Consider the following 21466-nt stretch of genomic DNA (forward strand, 5'->3'; position numbering starts at 1 on the left):
TAAGAAACACTTCACCGAGTTTCCACTCACTCATGCCCATTCAAACGGGTATATTCTTGGCTCTAAGTAAGCCATGGATAAGCCCAACACTTTGATGTTCTGCGTGAGAAGAAAATTGCTGAAGGTAATGAGAAATTGGTCAGTTCTGCTTCCTAGACAGAAACTAAGGAGACAGAGCATAAGTATTTAAAAAGAAACAGCTAAGTAAAATCAGGATGCACCTCTTTTTATCCTTACCCCTCCTTAACACATTAACATTTATACACTAAGACTAAATGTACCCAGTGTTTTGGCTGCAAGAAAGCCTGATCTCACCACAGTGCTCAGGGAGAGATGCACAGCGAGGTGTCAGCTTGGCGCGTTCAGGAGGAGCACCGAAGCACTCCAAGTTCCTCCACTCTGCCTCACTGTAAAAGTGACTGCAGAGCACCAGAGGAAGATCTCAACAGGGTCCAACTTCCATTAGTTAGGGATTCTAAGATGTACAAACAGTAGCTACATCTTTATAATGCAGTAAACTGACAATTCATTTACTAAAGAAGAAAAAAATTCTCATACATGTCAGAACTGCACGTATAGTGAAACACTGCTTCTCAGTTTTCCTGAATGTGAGCGACATGAACCGCATATGGTTACGAACACAATCAGGCTTACATTGAAAACCAAGCTGATTAACTGGAGAGAGGCTGACAGTAAATCGTTTTCTCATGACTGTCTGGAAGTTTTTGCCAAAGACTCCCAGGAGAAACATTACAGCTTCCTCCTCTTCCTTTCCTCCCTCCCTCACCCATCCCACTTCAGCATTACCCTGTTCATTACAGCTCTGTCCAGGCAGCTATTGGAGTCAGCTGGCAAGATATTATACTTAACCTGTTGCTTTTCCTTCTTGTCCTAACTGAAGAAGCCACCAAGAAGTGCCACTGAGAGACTGGAATTCTTACAGAAAGATTCCGAGATATGGTGATCACACCAAAAACAGTGGAAAGGACAGGTTTTGTTATCCTGAAGTAGCATGTTTGGAATAAGCCCGTGGCCACCATAATCAAAGTGGAGTGTTTCCCAAACTGAATATTATAGTAAATGCCTCCTCTCCTTTACACAAGCTCAAGTAGCTTAATTCTAACATACTCTGAGTTCTCAATTTCACGATCTGCATAAGAACACTTTTAACTGCTTTTGTTGCTATTGCCAACTAATTATGTTTTCAAAGGTAAAATATCTATTGACATTTTGATAATATATCCAAAGATTAATCTAAAACAACGTAGAACATTCTAACTGATACAGAGGGATACTGTTTCCAGGATTTTTCTGAAATTGTAACGGTGAGTCAGCAAAACAATGGCTTGCATGTTGTAGAAAAACCACTGGAAACAAAGAAGAACCACTAAGTACAGTTCACAAGAACTAAGTGCATTTCTTAGAAATATTATATTATGTACTTATTTTGTATTGGTCACTCATTCTCAGCAATTATGCAAACAGGCTTTAGCAAAATCAAAACCAATGATATGTTGGAAGAAAATGTTATGACTCTGAGAAATCATTTATAACATTTTCACAAAGCAGGGCAGAAGGCTCAGTTAATTATTCCTTGCCTGTAGTGAAGCTCACTTTACCCTGGATAAAGATAAATCATCTTTTGTCTCATAAAAATGTTTGGCTTTTTAAAGATGAATAAGAGGAATTACACATTTTTTACATCAACTATGTTAATAGAACTCTATTCAGACTTCAACATTAAGTCCACAAACTCTGCCTTAAATAACAGTATTATATAAAGTAAGGATGCTGAAACTTCAAGCCCTTATCTGCTTAATGAGGGCACCATGAAATCGTAGATATTTGGTATGTTGGTATTTGAAATGCTCTGTGTTTTATTCCCATCCATAACACAGCAACAACAACCTCTCACATTTCACAAAAGGTGTTGTGTGAATGTATTAATATTTAGGGAAGTAGAAAAAGGTGAGCTCCTGAAGAAATTAATAAATTTTGCATACCAAGTTGGGTACAAATGGGGTGAATTTAATAATGCCTGCAGGCAGACAATGAAGTTATGGATCGAAACATTTTCATCTTTCATCCGCTTGGATATAGATAAGGCTGAAGTCCTATATAAAGAAAATGCAATGTGATTACGCAGTTCCTATTCCTACTGGCTTCTTTTACTTTTGTGCCTTCTCAGATTATTCATTCATTCCTTGCTGCTTTCATCTAAGCTGCTCCTGGCTCCTACGGTTCACCCAGTGCCAACCTTCCCACCATGCCCCGGCTTCTCAGTAGTCCTCAACCAGACCCAATCTTCTTGGCTGACCCGTTGGTTCCCTCCCTATTCAGTTTTCTGGTTTTTCTCCTTCTCTCCCATATGCTTTCAGTTTCCAACTGACCTTTCATCAAAGCCTACTGCTTACCACTCTTGGTGATAGAGGTGGAGGAGTGTGCAAGACAGCTGAGGATACGGCAGACTCCAGCCTTCAATTCAGGCACCTGGAATTGCACCAGGGCTGCTTTCAGCTGCCCTGCCTTCAAAAACAAGACTGCTAAAAAGTACAAGAATGTAACATGCTAATTGAAGACAGAATACCTTGACATTTTATCAGCCACACAATAGTAAAACTTGATCTGCAATTTAAATTTGGCCAACAAAAATAGATTTGCACAGAGAAAGTGAAAAGTCGCCTTTCAGCCACAAATATCGCATGCCAAGTTCCTGATCTAAAGCACAGAAAGCACCAGTTTCATGCTCTAGAATAAGGCAGACTGATGGAACTTTTCAAGGACAGAATAGTTTATTTTTGTCTAGCTCCTTCCTCAAAAATGGTTGAAATGTTTTGGCCAAAAATAACAGGAAAAAAAAAAAAAAAGCAGCCACATTTTAGCAGACAGATGAATGGCACCTTCACAAGCCTCACAAATACTGAGTGTCATTTCCTTCTAAACCATAAATGTTAGTACCACATCACACTAGTCTGAAAATCTCAACGATAAACTTGCTTACAAATAAGACTCATAATTTTTGACCACTGCTACAACAACAATTCTGTTCTAATCTGGTACAAAAATGTGACTTTAACAGACAAGAAAAACAATACACTGATAAGCTGAACGAAACAGTTATTGGCAATGAAAGAAAAGACTTATTAGTTCTTTCCTGTTAACAGATAGTTAAAAATAAAGGGTAACATATAAATCACGGGACTTTATAATCATTCCACCTTGCTACCCTAAAATGCATTTTCCCTTGCCTATTAAAAAGCTAGACTAATACAATTCCTGATAATTGACAATTAGTCTATCCAATGTAAGGCCTCATATAAACTTCTGAGTCCCACTGTCTCCTAAACACTCAAATAATTTCACCAAGTTCTCTGTAAGCATGAAACCAGAAAGTAATTTCCTCTCTTCCCCTCAAAACTTTTGCCTCTGCTTTAGGGTATAAAATTTTTAAAAAGCACTTTCAAAGGCTGCAATCAAGTAAGATGACAATGAACATCCAACCAAGTCAGCAATGCCACTTGAAAAAGTCCTCATTAATTTGAAGTCTTGAATACTTATGACCACACAAAACTTTTCAATCTTCTGAGTCAAAGATCTGGTGACATTTATTATGACAGCAGAAAGTGTAGGACTTAATTTTACCATAGCAATTTTAATCATTCTTAGAAAGTAATAACTAAAAAATGATTTTACAGTCTTAATTTCACCTAACTCTTTAAGCATAAGGAACTTTTTCTTGACCTGACATTCTCAGAATCTGTCAACAAAAGGTTTTCTATATAATAGATTTATGGAGTGAGGTCCATTTCAGATTGATGAAGAATTTATGGGTCTCTCAGTTTTAAACATAGGATACTTGTCTTCTTGGATCAGAACAAGAATATTCAACAGCTTGCAGGAGAAAGTCCATACAGTGCTAAACAGGCATAACACATTATTTTATTTGTAACTTTACATATTGAGAATTTATTTCCAGACTTAGAAAACTGAATAAACTATGGCCCTTTCCCCACAATTACCTCTGTGCGTGTCCTGGGGCTCTTACCAATGGTGTGATCACAGTGCAGTAATAAAACCAGAAAAACAGCCTTCATTTACTTCTTTGCTTACTTACAGCAAAGTAGCTTCAGCAGTAGGGAGCTCAGCATAGCCTAACCGCCTATACAATTTTCTCACTTCTCAAGCAATAACAACAGCAGTGTAGGCACAGGTGCCAGAAGAAATGAGTAAGAATATGTAGTTTTGCAGAGGTTTCAGGCTCAGCTGGTGCCGCCATTCTAAAGATAAAATATTTCCTGAAAGAATGAGGAATATCAATGCATGATTTTTTCTTTCCATAGTAAGTAAGAATAATACTTAATTTCATGCTTCCCTTTTCAGGTTTGTAGAAGTATGTAAGCCTTCACACATGCACAACATTCTCTTTTGGCCTAAGTACAAGCAAATGAAATTTCAAATCAGAGGTTAACTTCTTCAGAATATTTTTATATATATAAAGACAAGTGATTAAAATAAAATGACAGTTTGATCCCAGACTTTACCAGCTGGCATCAGACATAAATTAAGACCATTAATTTTGGAACAGCAACACATTTTTAGATTTTGGACAAGTTGGATATCTATTCATATCACTGGGAATAACTGGTCAACATTTTGCATTATTTAGAAGACAAAGTTACAACATGAAGTGGCCAGGAACTAGCACCCACCTACTAGACAGACAGCTTTTCTATACATTTTATCAAGTAAGCAAACATGCCCTAGGAAACACTGCGAGAAAGTGACCATTACCAGTATAAATGAGAGCTGCTCCTATTTTGTGATAAATTATCCAAGTAATTTGAATGATAAAATCTGCATAGACAAAATGCAAATAATTATTTTTTAAAATTATAAATTATTTTCTAAAGTATTTGGATTTTCTTATTTAGTGATTTCTCCCCTCACAAGGACAGGTTTCACCACACCAAGGGAGAGCCCAAGCATTCCAAAAGTGTTATGATTAAATCCACAGCTTTGCATGAATTGAGAAAGAATGAGAGGAAAATGCCAGTAGAAATAAAAATTAAGAAAAAAGTTGACTCGTTCTTCTTTAACTCTGGGAAAGGTCAATATGAAACAAGGATACTGTCAGTCAAGAAGGTGAAATAAATAATATTATAAGAAATTTCACAGTATAAGACAGATGCCTCTTGGCAGAAAAAGAAAAATTATTTATGGACAGCTCATTCAAAATATAACAAACATTCAATACTGAAATGTGCCACTATGCATGCCAAATAACTAGACTTTTCAGAGTAGTGTCATTTTCACTCAGTGAAAAGGCCCATGTTCTGAGCTATTATACAGTGGATCCAATCTACTACTGTTTAAAAATCTCAGGTTCCGGTGTGCTCAAAAGTCTCTAATTCAAGAGCAGACCCTGCCTGATTTAACAGCAGCAGAGATGTCTGATGGTGCTAACAACTCAAGCGTATAAGGGTACTGAGCATGAAATCTTGAGCAGAAATGAGCAGAAATTATATTCCTCTCCTTGTACAAATCCACATACTTCCTAAAGCTATACAGGCCAAACACTTCTACATGATTTGATCAATGTTAACTCAAACAATATTTACAATGGATATCGCATGTAACAACTAAAGCCATAAATCCCTCAAAATTTTCATTGCCTAATGGATTACATGTTAGGCAAGCAAAGACAAAAACACTTATAATATTAATTTAATATCACAACATTTGCACTGTCATATTGCAATATTTTGTCATATTGCTTTCATGATGTATAAAAAACCCATGAATACTGGAAAAGTCATACATCTGCTGAATGATCAAGTGATACATCATTTATAGAGGTCCGAATATATCTGTGCAGTTTTTCACCTTTACTCAATTGATTTCTCCCTCTTTCTCACACACACATACTCTCAAACATATCTGACACCACACTGAAAGAACTCTTGTCTTTAAACCTTATCTGTTGTTCTCGATGTCATGGTGTGATATGACCTGAGTTGGGTTACAGTGAAAGCATCTTGTCTAAAAATTTTAAACTGCAAAATAAAATTTCCACTATTAGGAAGCCCCCCAGACACACTGAACTAAAGGAGAGACAAAGCAAAACATGTACAACCTAGACTACAACTGTATTGTTTTGAGAGGTCCACAGCTGGAGGAAACGGGATGGTTACAACACTCCAAATTTGTTCTGGGGTTTGTGCCCTTTCTCCCCCCTTTTTCCTTTTGTCATGGCTGTACCATGGGTTCACTTTGAAGCAGGCCAGCACCCAACCTAGGCAAGTCATTTCATTCTAGTGAAGTCAGCAGTACCCAGCAAACAGCCAGTGTTCTGACATCACCATGTATGATTCACACAAGCTATTTCGCTTACCATCAACTTAAGGTTATGGTGTTCAAAAGCCACCAGCTCATCTAGAGACTGAAGAGAACAGAAGACTTCTTCCTTCTCACCAGAAAAAATAATAGCAGGAGACTCCACCACTTTGATTAAAATATTACAACTTTATAATCCTACTACCAAATGAGGTTATATTTGACTAATAATGTTAATTTTTACCCTTAATCTGGTTAATGCTGCATAATAATCTTGGAAGGAACATTGTATCTACATAGTCTTCAAGGGAGAAGTATGCATACCATGAAATGTGGGCATTATAAAATGTAACAGGTAAGAAAAAAAATGTTTGTGTCATTAAGTCTAGCCCTGTGAATTTTGTAACATGACTCCATCTACGAATAATTTTAATCCTTAGCCAAACAGCTGTAGTTGGTGCTTTAGGTACTGCTTCAGCCTCCTACCTTATTTATGTCTCTGTTCTCTAAAGCTCTTACTGCTAGAAAAAAGTTCTAACATCTAACCTAAACTTTTATTTTCTTTGCTTCAGGCTATTATTCCATGCTTCACCATCTTCTGAGAACAAATAATTCCCTTCCTTCATTTATATTGTTACCTTGAAGTTATTTATAGCCTGTGCCCATGTCCCTTGAGCTCTCTCTGTTATAGACTATAAATATAGCTCCCTTAATCCCTCTTCATATGTTTTATCCTCTAGTATTTATATCAGATTTGTAATCTTTATATTTTCTTTTCCGTTTAAAACTCTTTGGACCACAACTACAGACTGTATTGCAAATGAGTGGCAAAGCAAAAATACTTTGTTCATTTTAAATATGATCTGTTTATACCACTATAATTGTGAACACACTAGTCAAGGTCGAAATGCATAAACTCCTGTAATTGCTTTAATCTCCTGATATTTTTAAAACAAGTTGTTTTGAATTTAAAATTTCTAATGTTTTGTCTGAGCTTACAGATTAATCTTACAAAGGGTTTAGCAAAAAATATTTTAGTCAAATGAGAGCCATGTATGTAATTTTAAAAGAAGGGAAAGATATTCTTTCCCCATATGTTCTCTCAGAAACTATATCCTCCGTTAACAGCCACAACTGAGCCAATTTTTGTTTCAATTTGACTTGTTTTAATCTCACAGACATTTAGGGAACAAATCAAGTTTAATGCAAACTGACTTTGTAGGATGCAGTTACGAGCTCTGATTTGTAATTGTGTGCGTATTTTGAGACACAAAAGCATAACAAATTCTTTCAAAGGGTTAACAAAATGGTGGCTAAAAAAGGGTCTGTATTTCAGTGGGACTGTGACACTTGGTACCATTTAAGGATCTGGTCCACAGACTTATCTGGACTTGCAAAATTTTCTTCACAAGGTGTCTCACTGGAGTTTGTGCCCTGCTCTGGCCTTTAAATGAAGTTACAAAAGACTATCACTGATCAGAAACAGTTTTAAAGATAAAAAGCAGAAGGGAAATAAATATTCTTTCTGAATTTAAGAAAAGGTTGATAGTGCAGTGAGGCAACAGTAATTGCTATTTTAATAGAGGTCTGGAAAGAAGAATAATGAAAAAAAGATTGATTGGGTTAAAACCACAGATGAAACAAATCTCTTCAGGATATTTCATGGAAGGCTCTGAGGAATGCCAGAGGTCTTCATAAAGCTTTGTGATTGGGAAACAAAATAGAAGAGTTCACTCATTTTTGTACATGCATGGTAATTTCTATGGGGAGAAATGAGTGGAATATACCTTACTGTACTTCATTAACCTTACTATAACCTTAAAAACAGATGGTCGTCATTGCAGACTGCTCAGTGACATGTGATCAATGTACAGCAAGATTCAAAAATGAAAACAGGAACTACAAAAAACAGGATAAAAGTAGGTTTTCATATTCATCAACGAGGCTTGGTCATCAGGAATATTCCAGTTTGGTTTTCCTATCTCAAAGGGAGCCATGTCAGAAACAGGAAAAGGCTAATTGGATTTAAGATGATTAAGAGCTTGGAAAGACTTCCATAAGTAGAAAGAATCTGATTTTCATTTGCACTACTACACTTTTTTTGCATGGAACACATGACATTTATATCTACCTAGGCATCCATCCATCTACAGTGGAAGAGGAAAAGCATATTATAAATGAGAATTATTTGCATAACTACAGGCCTTCTGGGGAGTGCAAGTAAGGGTTATATAACAACAAAGTAGATTTAGTGAAGAAATGTAAGATTAATCAATACAGCCTTTCTCTTTTGCAGAAAGCAACTACTGTCTTCTGGGTAGACTTTGTAATTGCATTCATAATCACAAAGTTCAAACATCTGAGCATGTTATCTCAGCAGAAGGCTGAGTTTTCTTTCCTCTTCCAAGGGTTTGGATAATTCGTCAAATACCAAGTCCTGACAGCTGGATACAACACGTTATTTCCTACTTAAATGTTACTAACTAACACTTCTGGTTTTCCATTCTGTCCCGTTGGGACAGTCTGTGGCTGTCCCCAGTTCAGACATACAGACTTCATAGCAAAGGAACAGCAATGAAAATCTCCTTCCAGATCTGGCATTTTCTACTTGAGGTGTTACTGTGGAGAGCACAGCTGTTTTGAAGGGTTCTGATCCAAAAAAACATCTGCACTTCATGTTGCCAGGCTCAGCATGGCCCAGTGCCAGCGACAAGTCAAACTGTGCCTTCAACTTGAAACAGCAACAACTGTGACAACTATATGGTCCTTTTGACCTGTGTTTGCTAGCGTGTCATCACCAGTTAGAGTTATTTTATGATTTTGGCTTATATAGGGAAGTATTTGATACCGGTACCTAAGTAGCAACCAGGGAACAGCATCATACAAAGGAAAATTTTCCTTGCATAACTTGAATTCTACCGATTTCCAGGTTGTCTAGGAAGAATAAGGGCATGCAGGAGCACTCTTAGGTTACAAAAATAAAGGAGGATAGGAGGGATTACAGTGGGAGAATGTCTGGCAAAACATCTTCTCCACAAGGAAAGATTAAAAAAAGAATGAAGCAGAAATTGAACGCAAGAGCCATGGAAGCCTTCCTGGAGCAGACTCTTCACATGGCACCAAACCAGGACCAATACGGTTCAGAGGTGCAGATGGCTACTGCTTCCAGTATGTTCAATTTTGGTGCAGGTTGCTGAAGTCAACACAGATAAAATTTTCTACTTAATATGAAACAGTGCACATTTATAGGGTATTTTCCTTTTGTACTAACAAATGAAACGTGCCCTATGGATGATGAAAGGATTGACAGCTTCATAGGGACAGTATTAGCATAAATTCTACTCAATGGTAAAGTGTTATGTTGTTAACTGGAGTTTAACAAGGTGCTAATTGAGTGTGAAATTTTAGGTTCTGTCCTCTAAATGTTCAGAGGAGCAAGGGGTGCATTCTCTGGACATGGAAAATTTCCTAGGCAGCATTTTGACATGCATTTGGGTCCCCCATATGCCGTAGCTGAAGTTGAGAGAAACAGTTGTGCCTCCCTTCCCCGCTCACGGCCCCTTCAGCCCCGAGGATGCTGTCCTCTTTCCCCACGCTGCAGCACACACCTGTAGTGGCACAGGGAACCAGACGGGGCACCTTTTACCCAGGGTCAGCTCTTCACTCCATCAGTCCCAATGGACACATGAATGTATCAGTACAAGGGATGTGACTGTTCAGTAAAGGAATGAGAGCTCGGGACCAGAGAGAGGATGGGACCACTGCTCTTCCTTCCCAGCAATGCCAGCTGCCATCTCTACAGACCTCCTTCACACCTATGTATTGAGGCCTTACATCTGTATAAATACATACACAGGATTCACAGATACATTTTTTTTTTTTTTTAAAACAGGAGAAGGAGTTAAAATAAGAAAGGAATAGTCCCGATTTCTACACTTACTCATGCCTTTCTGAATCTGCAGAACACTAAAGCCTATTTGGCTGCTAAATGCTTTATAACCTGCCCTGCAGCTGGAGCACCCTGTCACTACCAGAACAGACCTAGCAACAGTATTTCCTAGAGGGAATAACAAAAACAGGTTCTTAAGAATGAGTTACTGAGGTCTTCAGAAATAAACATGTGCTGCTGCAGACCTCTGGATAATTGCAGATGAAGAACAGCAGATGGATGGGGAGGTTTATGGCATGTGCGTCCACCTCCTGTGGGCTGCCAGGACTGCAGGAAGAGGAAAATCACTTTGCCTTAGGCACTCATTTGAGCTTACCTGAACTAACTAGTGAAATCCAGAGTTCCTAAAATTTTTGACAGGTTTTAATATAGCCATGCCAAAATGTCCCCAGTGAGGGGGACGGAGTAAGACTGGTGATAAGTCCATGTATATACATCTTCTGTAATTGTATATGCATACTAGTGACAAGTATATGGGCATGAACAGTGACCAGAGAGAGGCATTCACTCTTGAATGAGGTTTGAGAATTTTAGCCCAAGGGTATTTTTTTCTAAATATTCCCATTTCTAACCATTAATTTTCTAAACAAAATAGCTGTGTCGGTATCCTTAATCATCCATAGCATCACCAGTATTTAATTCAGCTGCATTAGCATTCCCTCACTATTTCTTTGCCTATAGCTCTTTGATGTTGTCATTTGCAATTTCCCTTCTTTCCCCAGTAAATTCTCCAGCTACCCCATTATCACCCTGTATGCACTGGCATCAGAAAATAAGCAGAGCTCAAAAAACTCCCTACTAGGCCAAGCAGAAAAAGCAAGATAGGGATGGTGCAGATGGCACAGCGATAGGAATTTATGGTAAAGTTCTACTGAGATTACTCTGCAGGTTCTCCAGGAAAGCTGAGCTACATTTTGGGGAGGCAGAGTTTGGGATGGCGAGATGCAGCAGAATTTGTAGTGTGTGCATGAACAGACTCAATGTCCTACACCTCTCCCAAACTAATGACATGTTCACGGCAAGGGAAATCTCTGAATACTAGCTTACCGTGTGATTACAAGAGTAACATAGTCCTGAGTCGTTTTAACAAATTTTGCTGATTCTAAAATATTTCTACTTCCCCATGTATTCTTCATTATGCTTAGGAGGTTCTTTTTTTTTGACAGAAACCTCTCTCATCTCAGTTGAAGTTGATTGTTTTCATAACTGTCTTCACCTGTATTTTTCCTCTGTTCATGGACATTTAGAACTGTCCTTCAAACTCCCCTGGTTTCCACCTCCCACATAGTTCTCTTGCATCTTCAGTGACTTTCCCACCCTCCCTCACAACAGCATTTTTACATAGGAAGTGCCTGTATAGCTCATCTCTGCACTACTACTCCATTTTTAAAATTCCTTCAAATCTGTTTCCCTCCTGTCAGTCCTTCCCTCATAGTCCTTGGAGAAATCTAGGTAAGACTTACTATTTCCTATGGAATTCCTTCTATGATAACTATTGCCAATTCTTAAATGAAACAATAGAGTAAAACTTTCTTCTTCTTCTTCTGAAATGGATCCTGTAGGAAAAACAGTAACAGCAAATAAAAGGATGCCAACTTTCTGACGTGTGCGTGGGAATGAGTGGATCTGTCTTTGGAGCCTGGAACAGTTTTGAGCATATGCATGACACAGGCTGGTGAGCACTTACTGGACTCCCAAGGTAAACTGCTCTCCTGCATTTAGGTCCCACTAGATTTCAGCAGCTGCTGTGCAAGGATTTTTATGATGAACATTTTGAGGCATTTAAGTAATTTCAATATAGTCCATTAACAATATGTATCTACATGTAAAAGTAGATATATTAATACAAAGACTCATACTGATGATTTTCCTTTCGCTATTTCTTCCACCGTTCTGTGCCTTATACTAGTTCTGTCAATATTCATGTCAGGAGGAGATCTCAAAAAATCTAGGTATTTTCTTTTATATTTCTTGATGATACTGTAATATGTGTATCCTTTTACGCATTTTAAAGCTTCAAGGTCAGATTCAAATTAGAATACCAAAAACTTGAACAGTCCAGGAGTTTTACTTCTTTTGTATCCATAGGAAAAAGACTTCACAAGGCTTAGGAAAAATACATGGTTTTCAATAGGGATGTAGATCTAGAGTTCAAACAAGTAGATGACGAGAACTAAGAACTTACTGCCTCCGCAAGAAAAGGAGTTATGAACAGGTGAATAGAAGGCCATCACTAACATTTTTCAAAATGTAAACAGGAGTAGCAACACCAAAAGAGTGAGATTAAGCACTAACAGTCTGTTTTCCCTACTCCTTCTCATGATGTTGGTGTTGCGCAGTACCAAGGTGGTGGCCTTGGGCACCAAGAAAGAAAAAGGAAACTTGGATTAAGAACAGAACAATCGGGGGAAATTATTAAATTAACATTAAGGCTCCCCATTATTCCATTCCAGACTTCACTGAAATTGAATAGCTGCTGTTCCTCTCTGTGGCATGCATACCTTCAACCACGGGGATCATGAAATAGAACAACAGTCTTTGTAAAAACATGATTTATATATTTGGCATTTTCAAAGAATTAATTCTGCTCCTCCTCTTGTCTCCCTTTGATGGTACTCAGTTTCGTTACTAGAAGGAACATGTTATCATTAGAATAAAACATCCTGCATCTCAAGCACATTCATCCATAAAGGGCTTGAATTATTGGAGCTCTTTTCATGTTTCTATACTTCATAAATGGGAAGGAGTTTACAATCGGGAGATACAAAACAAATAAAACAGATGTGTTGGCTATGCTCAGATCATACTAAATGCCAAAGTACCTTTACAGTCATGCACAGAACTGCCAGCCTGACAAAAAGAAACGAGCTGCTTATTATATAATGGGAGTTAGACCAGCACCGTATCATTCTACCATGAAAAGGCTTCCACTGATTTTGCAAGCTTTTTTATACTGGTAACATTTTAAAGTAGAACAAATCAAGTGCCCCCTGATTACACCCAGAATGTGCACAAAGATAGAAACCTGCCATTTATTTACAGGAGAAAGCTAAAAAAGAAAAGATGGAGTTTATTAGATAATTATAATCCATTAATATTTCACTATTTTATAAACTGACAACTTCCTGAGCAACAACTACAGTCAGAGGCTGCACTGACACCCAGATGAAGATCTGCCACTTTATTATTTTTGCTGCACTTTACTGAAATATCACTAAAAGCTTGCTCCTAAACAAATGCAAGCACAAAGATCCCAGTGAACTTCCTTAGCCGAGAACGTGCCTCACTGTGTTTCTGAATCGCAATTCTGCTTTAGGATTCAAGTTTTTCCAGTGAGCAGATATGTTTGTGAAACAGCCATAAAGAATGGTTTGCTCAAAATGTGTCAATTTGTGGATGTTTCCTGTTATGTTTGTGAAAAGCACCTAGAAGGCTACTTGAACAGCAGACATCATTTTTACGTAACAAAACTAGAGGGGTCCATTTTGGAGGAGCTGTGTGCATATGTGCCATGTTCACACTGAACATGGAGCTTGACGGTGCCAGGCCCTAAAAATAGCACCTGGATATCCTTGTTCTCATCAGCAACCACAACCCCATCTTCTCCGCCTTTCGTTTCATCAATCTGGCACCTCTCTCTCTCCTCCAGAAGAGAGGAACAGCAGTACCCTGGGCTACACTCATTTTAGTAGAAATGGGGGGAGATAAAGAAGATGTTTGCATCTGCTGCAAGCACACATTTTAAACAGTATCCCTGCCCCTCAGCAGGCAGTTATCATGTTGTTTTGGCAGCAGGAAGGAATCTGTGGTTTTTCTTGAATGTTGCTCTTCTTTATTTAAACTACCAGAAATAAAGCAAAAATGACAGAATGCTCTGTCTATAAATAATCATTCCGGTGTACAGTTATATTAGGAGGTAACTCAGATGGCATGATAACGCCTAACAGGCTAATCTTAGACCTGTAATGCCATAAGATGAAAATAACTAGGCTAAGAATAACTGACCCAGAGGAGTCAGCCTGTTAAAGGGATCCACAGAACAGGGCATTTTAGATTTTTATGTGTTTAACAGTAATATCTGCCAATTAGTTTCTCTACAATATTTTGGATTGTACCCACCATATAAAAAACCCACCCACAAGAGTAGTCGGGAAATGTTAAAATGCAACGACACCTGAAACCTTCCCCATCATTTATACCAAAACCCGAAATGAATGTATACATAGACATATGTTTGCAGGCTATCTGTTCTGCTTTCTCACAGCTTTTGCTTTCCCTGCAAAGACTGTGCAGAAGAAAGGGGCCAGGCAGTTGGTACAGAAACAGAGGTCTGATTAAAGCTCTGGTAGTAGGAAGAGTTACAAGCGTTCTTCATACCCAGTGCAAACCTTAATGAACTAAATGGCTTCTATACATAGTTTTAGAGGAGGGAAGACTCTGGCGAAACTGTGTGTGTTTGACTGCAGTGTAAACCAATAGGTGTTACAAAGCCAAACTGCTAAAATACTAAAGAGCTGAAGTAAAAAACTCTTTTCCAATAAAGTGCTTTAGCTCAACACACCAAAGAGAACCTCCATATTAAATGCAGTGTTTAATGGTATCAGGAAAGATGCTCAAGTAGGTTTTGAAATGATGTTCTGCATTCTTTTGTATTTACTTTGCAGCTTTTGTAGCTTTCTATTCTTGTCAATCTTGTACTTTGAAATTCTTATTCCAGGCTCTTCTCACAACCTGTAAATGTATCTTCTAATACAAAGTAAGGTTGGCAGGTAATCACATGGCTCCAGAAGCTGGGACTTAAGTTTGAAAAAAAAATAAAGAAAAAGCAATGTTACAGCATTAGAGGACACATGAAGTTGGCAACATTGGTCTGTACTCACTGTCTTCTCAATAATGTAAAACAGAAAAAGCAGCTTAACCCCATTTAACCACATTTCTGTCCAACTGAATTCATAACCATTGTCTTGTCCAGCACACATTACTGGGCAGAGCCTCTACTCAAAATCAGTGAGATTTTAACTACATAAGACCCAAAGGTCTCTGTTGCTTGTCTCTTCTCATTGTATTTGTTGCTAAGGCTAAGGCCTTACTCTTCCATAACAATTAATTCAAATACTACAGCTACTACTATGAAGCATTAGATTTTTTTCTACCTAGCCTTTAAAACAGGCATTGAAAAAGCCTCTCCAGCTTTTATCCAGAAATTCCCTGAACTGAATTTTCAAACTCAATTTTTTTCATTATTCTGAAGAGAATCACAAAGTAAAAGCTCAGCACATCTATTCTCGCTCTCTCTGAAGAGTTATTGCCTCAGATACCACATATGCAACATTTTGTATCTGTACAAAGTTTACGATACCTGAGTGAGATATGCAAATGTGCAAGTTTTTCATGGATATCAGAGCAGACCTTGAAATGAATTTGCTTTCTGCAACCTCTCCACAGGAACAGTTGAGGAGGTCGAAGTTTTGTTTGGCTAGAAAAAATTGGGAGAGCAAATACCAAAAAATTCTCCCTGAAGGCAATGTAAGTGCATGTGCACAAACGTGTATATGTGGTCACGTGGCCACACAACAAATACAACGTATGAGCCAAATTTTGTACATCGGGGTTTACTTAGAGAAGACAGCTCTTGAGGACCCGGCAACCCATGTACACCACGATGTGTATAGCACTGATTCTGTCATTTATATTCAAGTGACAGAGCTTGAATTTCCTGACTGGTCCAGAGAATAAAATACTGCCACTACATTCCCCTACTACATTTGTGAAATTGCAGGTGTTTTGCAAGCCTGTAGGTAGATGAAGTCAATCAAATTAATCATTCTGAAACATTAGATTCCCTTTAGAATAGTTTTGCTTTATAGATTCCTGAGTCTGACAGGTATCATCTTCCATATTTCACAGAACTGTTAGCTGATGTAAGCAGGATTGCATAACTTGCTCAGGTCACCTGTCAGGTCTGTGATGAGACGAGGCTTTAAGCTCAAAACCCCCTTGAACTCTTGATTTTTCAGCACAACAGATTTGGGCAGGAAGTAGAGGATGCCTTATCCAATAGAGCCAAGGTGGAATTTAGGCAGGCCAGTGCAAAGGTGTATGACAAAATATGGCCAGCAAAGCAAACGTAGCAACCTTAACCTTTGGAAAAACAGCACAGTATATTAAACCATCAGAAGTTAATGAACTTGGCATTACTTCTTAAAGTCCCACATCTATGGATACCACCGCTGGGTAGGTTCTTTCTTCTCCTACACACAACTGACATCTTTTTGAGTAATGTAGCCATGCATGAGTTATTTATTGACCACATTTTAATGAGCGTTCTTTCCATGGACTGTGCTGCACCAAATGCTTATTTTCAAAGGTTTCTAGTTTATTACTTGTATTGTGGTAAGATAAGAGGCCAGCTGAATGCTAGGGTCCACTGTGGCATTGCATACATATGGAAGTTGAGAGCTTTTGGGCAAAATAAAAGCAACAGCATAGTTAAATAGTAATTCCAACTAAATAAGAGGCTTTAGACTCCAGGTCTATTTTTTAAATCATGAAACTAAAATAATTATGGTATCAAATAAGAATACATCAGCATAATTTTCTTGAAGATGCACAGCACTTACTGCTGCATTTTAGAGCAACAGTACCATATGGGAGAATCTAGTTCAGTCTTCTCAAGATAGCTGAAACTGCTCTCTGCAGTAAGGTGTAGGTGTCTGCAAATTACACAGCTTCTTGAGTCAGTGCCGATCTAGATTGCTCCATTCATAATTAGACTTTTGATTGGTACCTATCCAGATCATCTCATTCATAGTATGATTTACAAGTAGGGATGGAGACAGACAGGCAAAGCAGTAATTGAGGGAATACCAGAAGAACTGTTTCACATAACAGAAGTATTTCTTACGCCTGCTATTGTCAGAAATTCCTGAGACAGTTCGCTTTGCAAATACATGTCCATCAGCCACTGAATCTGTCCCCTTTGGGGATGGCTCCAGCCCAGCTTAAAATCAGAGTTGCACAGCACATGCCCACTGCATCTGGTAACTAGCAAACCCAAAAATCCAGTGAGTGTTTTAAGTTGTGCTTACTTCAAAGACTTCAAGACTATAAAGGGTGCGGAGTGTAAATGTTCAGGGATCTGCTCTTTTCTTAAATATGCACAACATATTAACCTGAGCAAAAGTCACAAACATGTAAGTGAAGATAACTTTAAAGTAAGCACACTCTGAAAAGAAAAATTCAAATGACTGATTCTAGCTACTCCAAACACTAGAGCTCATCGCCATACCTTGGCTATTTCTTTCTCCCCTATACGCAGCATAGAGGGAAACAATACCTGAAAAGTTACCAGGCCTGATCCTGCAGGACCCTGAACTCAAAGGAATTGAAGGTAATCGGCAGCAGCACTAGGCCTTGTGGTTTTGTGTGACATGAATTAAACTGAAGTCTATGTACAATGTCAACTACTTGCAGTCTAGTTGTGTATTTTAAAGGCCAAGAGAAACACTGAGGAATATTTTGTGTTCTGCAGAATATATATTTAGACTTCTTTTACCTGGATAATGTTCTTCACTAAGGTAGCTGGATTTTTTTTTTTTTTAATGTCTAAATACCCACTCTGTTTTACTTGGTAGTACAGGGGAAATTGTATATGTTATATGGACCTAATGTTATCAGATAAAAATCAACTGCTACACGATATTCTTGTCTTCAGTGAAGAAAAGCAGAGCTATAAACTTGCAGAAAATTACCTCCTTTTCTTGTGTTTCAAATGAGAAAATTGCTGTTACTCAAGCAACACTAGTTGACAGTTACAAGGTAGCGTAGTGAACTAAAAAAAGATTTTCACTTGTGTACAGCTAACTTCAACTTGACATAGTATTAAAAGCAACAGGAGGGAGGGAAATCAGTCAGTCTTATCTCTTTGACCATTACAAAAGCACTGGATTCCTGCTGAGCTGTTCAGGAAAACCAAAGAAAAGCAATAATTCTTGAACAAGAGGTTGACACTGTAGATGGTTTTGCAGAAGTGTAACACTTTCAGAGAAACTTCTGCTTTTACCCAATGTCTTTGATAGAGCTTTGTTGTTCATGTTTGTAAAGAAGTCTTTCACCTGATTTCTGTCCTGAACAAAGGAACTGTAATTGGCGATGAACATCTCTTCTTTGAAGTTAGAGAAATAGTAAATTCTTTGACAGATCCAAAAAGAAGCAAACCAACCCAGCAGCTTTATAAAGGAATAGAAAAAAAATACCAATCTTAAACATTACCACTTGGAAGTCTCCATTCCCCTTAGGTATTCTCATTATTTTATTCTTCACATAATAGCTTTTCCATCTCTCATTCCCTCCAATCATTATGAGGTAGCCTTAGCTTTCTATATTGAAAAACACTGATCATGAGGTTAAGACATACCTGAGTATTTTCTAACAGGAAAGGTATTATCATTTGGCATGATCTCTCACAATTCATTTTTGTATCTAAAACTAGAAGTCTGCTCTAAAATTGTATATAAGAAACACAAGTAAAACTTTAAGTTCTTTTTCTATAAAGCAAGAAAATAAACCTGTTGGTTTGTGTTTTTTTGTTTTGTTTTGTTTTTTCAAACAAGAAACAAACAATCATGGGCTCAACAGGTGTACGAAATCAGGCAATACATGAAGAGAGTTCTGGTCTACACACATAATTAATCTTAAAAACTAAGATGGCCAAATTTTGTGAAAGAAATAAAAAAAGAAAAAGAAAAAGAAAGACGAAAAGAAAAAGAGAAAAAAAGATAAAAAGAGAAAAAGAGAGAAAAAGAAAAAGAAAGGGAAAAAAAGAAAAATAAAAGGAGAAAAGGGAGAAAAATAAATAAAAAGGAAAAAGAAAAAGAAAAAGAAAAAGAAAAAGAAAAAGAAAAAGAAAAAGAAAAAGAAAAAGAAAAAGAAAAAGAAAAAGAAAAAGAAAAAGAAAAAGAAAAAGAAAAAGAAAAAGAAAAAGACATAACCTATAGTACATGTAAACAATTCACCCTGCATTCTATATACAGGTCCTCTATAAAGCTAATTTTATGAAAAACAAAGGCAGAAACCTAGGATTTAAAAGATATAGAACAGATAACATTGTGCCCCCAAAACCAGTTTCAGCCCCTAAAAACAGAACTGGAATTCACAACGTTTAATAGAGAATGGGTAAGAGTAACCTGAAATTTTTACTTTTTCAGCCTGTCAAAACTGACATTTTATCTGAATGGCAACAATCCTTCCAAATTAATTGGTCCCCAGTACATCGTTTCAGGTCTCAAACACAGCTAACAAAGAAATTAGAAAATAGAAGGATAGCTTCAAATACACGAGGAAACATCCAGTGTTCTTTCAGAGCAGCTTTGAAATACCTTAATTAAAAAACACATCCAATTTACATCTCAGTGAGTCATTACATATGACTACCGTTGCCAGGTTCACAAATATTTTTAAAGTAACAAAACAATCCATGCACATTAAAGACATTTTAAAGTAACGCTGTAATGAAAAGAGAAAGGGATTAGTATTAAACTCCTCCTGTGTGCAAAGTGGAGAAAAGGAAACTCACAGAAAGCCCAAATCCTGTTTACAATAGACATATGACCAGAATTGCCTAAGAGGGGCTCTAACTGCAGCCTCCTGACGAGGTCTGCCTGAGGAAGCCTCTCTGTACCACGAGCCCCATTTTGCAACCACGCAACAAAACAAGGAATCCCAAACTAGATTTCGGTTGTGAGCATTTTGCTCTGGCTGGAAAGCAGCAGACTGAAGGGGACAAACTCCCCGCAACGGCAGCAGCTGCTATCTAACATACTACCATAATTATTTAATAATAACTTACAAAAAGCCACCAAAAATAGAGTCACTTCTTTAAAGGAAGGGTGTTGTCATGCCAGGCTGTATTTTCCCGGTGAGCCACTGAACTCCGAGGTACGGAGCTGTCTCTTACCTGAGCTGATCATACTGTGCATTCTTTGCTGAGCCAAGAGCTGTTCGCGTCCAGAAACCCCATCTGAGGAAAAACACGATTCACTCTCGTAAATTGTCTGCAGCATATTCCAACTGGTCTGCACTTCAGCTACACGAGAGATTCATCACTGCACTTGCACAGGGGCGTCAGGCGCGACCCTCTGTGGTCCTACCTCCTCCAGCGAGGGTTGTAAGATAATACACTTCGGCAATTAGCAACGTTTAAGCATTTGCACAAGTATCTATCGGGAGAGGGGGGGAAAAAAAAAAAAAAAAAACAAAAAAACCAAATCCACGCTCGGCAGCCCCCGCCTGCTGGAAGGGAGCCGTGGGCGCGCGGGGGGCTGTGCGCCGCCGAGTTGGAGCAGTTGCGTTCGGGCAGCCAACGGCAGGTGGAAGAAGAAATGAAGAAATATCTCTGCGCTTCGGGCTTTCTGGTAGGGCTGGGGGGGGGGGGGGGGGGGGGGGGGGAAACACAGCCTCTTAACAAACCATCAAACCGAATAAGCCACCTTTCCAGGGACCAGGAGCCCCCGAGGGTTTAGTGTGAATTACCCCAGCCCGGACCAGAGTCGCTGTCCCCGCGCCCCTCTCCTCTCTCCCCTGGCCGGGCGGCTGGGCGAAGTTGGCGGGAGCAGCAGCGATAACTCATTTGCATTTGAATCGACACCCGCGTGGCCCAGCGGCGGCAGAAATAGAACAATGGCCGGCCTGAGCCAAAAATAGGTCAAGCATGGCCGGGTGATTGGAGCCTGCATTAATGCGTTTAAAAATACCACAGCAAACACAGCTGTCCAGTCTCTGTCTTTCAAACCGCCGGCCGCCCTCCCTCCGCTGCTCGGCCTCGAGCGCGATTAACCCCTTCCCCCTGCCCAGCCCGTTTCGGTGGGGAGAAGCCAGGGAGCGGGACAGAAACGCTCCTCGCCTGGGACTCGGGCCCCCCTCCCCTCCTTGCCCTCCCCTGGGGAGTATTTTGTGAAAAGTGAGCAAAACGCCACGGCCTCTGTATCGGTCCTAAAATAACGCCGGGAGGTTTTGCTGGCGATGTGGTTTCTGCCTCGCCCACGCGCAGCCATCCTGCTGTTCTATTTTTGCTGCCTGTTTCTCTGGCTACACCGCAGTTGGCTTTGGCAGGGGAGCCGGGCTGCTGCCTGCTCCCTGCAGGACCTGCAGCCACCTCGGGAGAGGCGATTTCTGAAGCTAATCAGG

The 21466-nt window shown here is 38.9% G+C and overlaps 1 protein-coding gene across 3 annotated transcripts in view; it reads right to left on the reverse strand.

Annotated features, from left to right (window-relative positions):
- The window catches only part of HDAC9 (histone deacetylase 9), a 284673-nt gene extending 263600 nt beyond the window's left edge, over positions 1–21073 (reverse strand). The window contains exons 1-2 of one of the 3 annotated variants that reach the window (XM_042802206.1): positions 20813–21073; positions 20238–20300 (exon numbers count right to left, since the gene is read on the reverse strand). In XM_042802206.1, the coding sequence (XP_042658140.1) occupies positions 20238–20300; positions 20813–20915 (166 nt within the window). In that variant the 5' untranslated portion in view covers positions 20916–21073. The remainder of the gene's footprint in view (positions 1–20237; positions 20301–20812) is intronic. The other 2 variants (XM_042802205.1, XM_042802204.1) reach the window with 2 other exon arrangements.
- Positions 21074–21466: the final 393 nt, after the last annotated feature.

The sequence above is a fragment of the Tyto alba genome, unplaced genomic scaffold (genome assembly GCF_018691265.1).
Source record: "Tyto alba isolate M040663 unplaced genomic scaffold, T.alba_DEE_v4.0 Super-Scaffold_38, whole genome shotgun sequence".
In the NCBI taxonomy this organism is placed as follows: domain Eukaryota; kingdom Metazoa; phylum Chordata; class Aves; order Strigiformes; family Tytonidae; genus Tyto; species Tyto alba.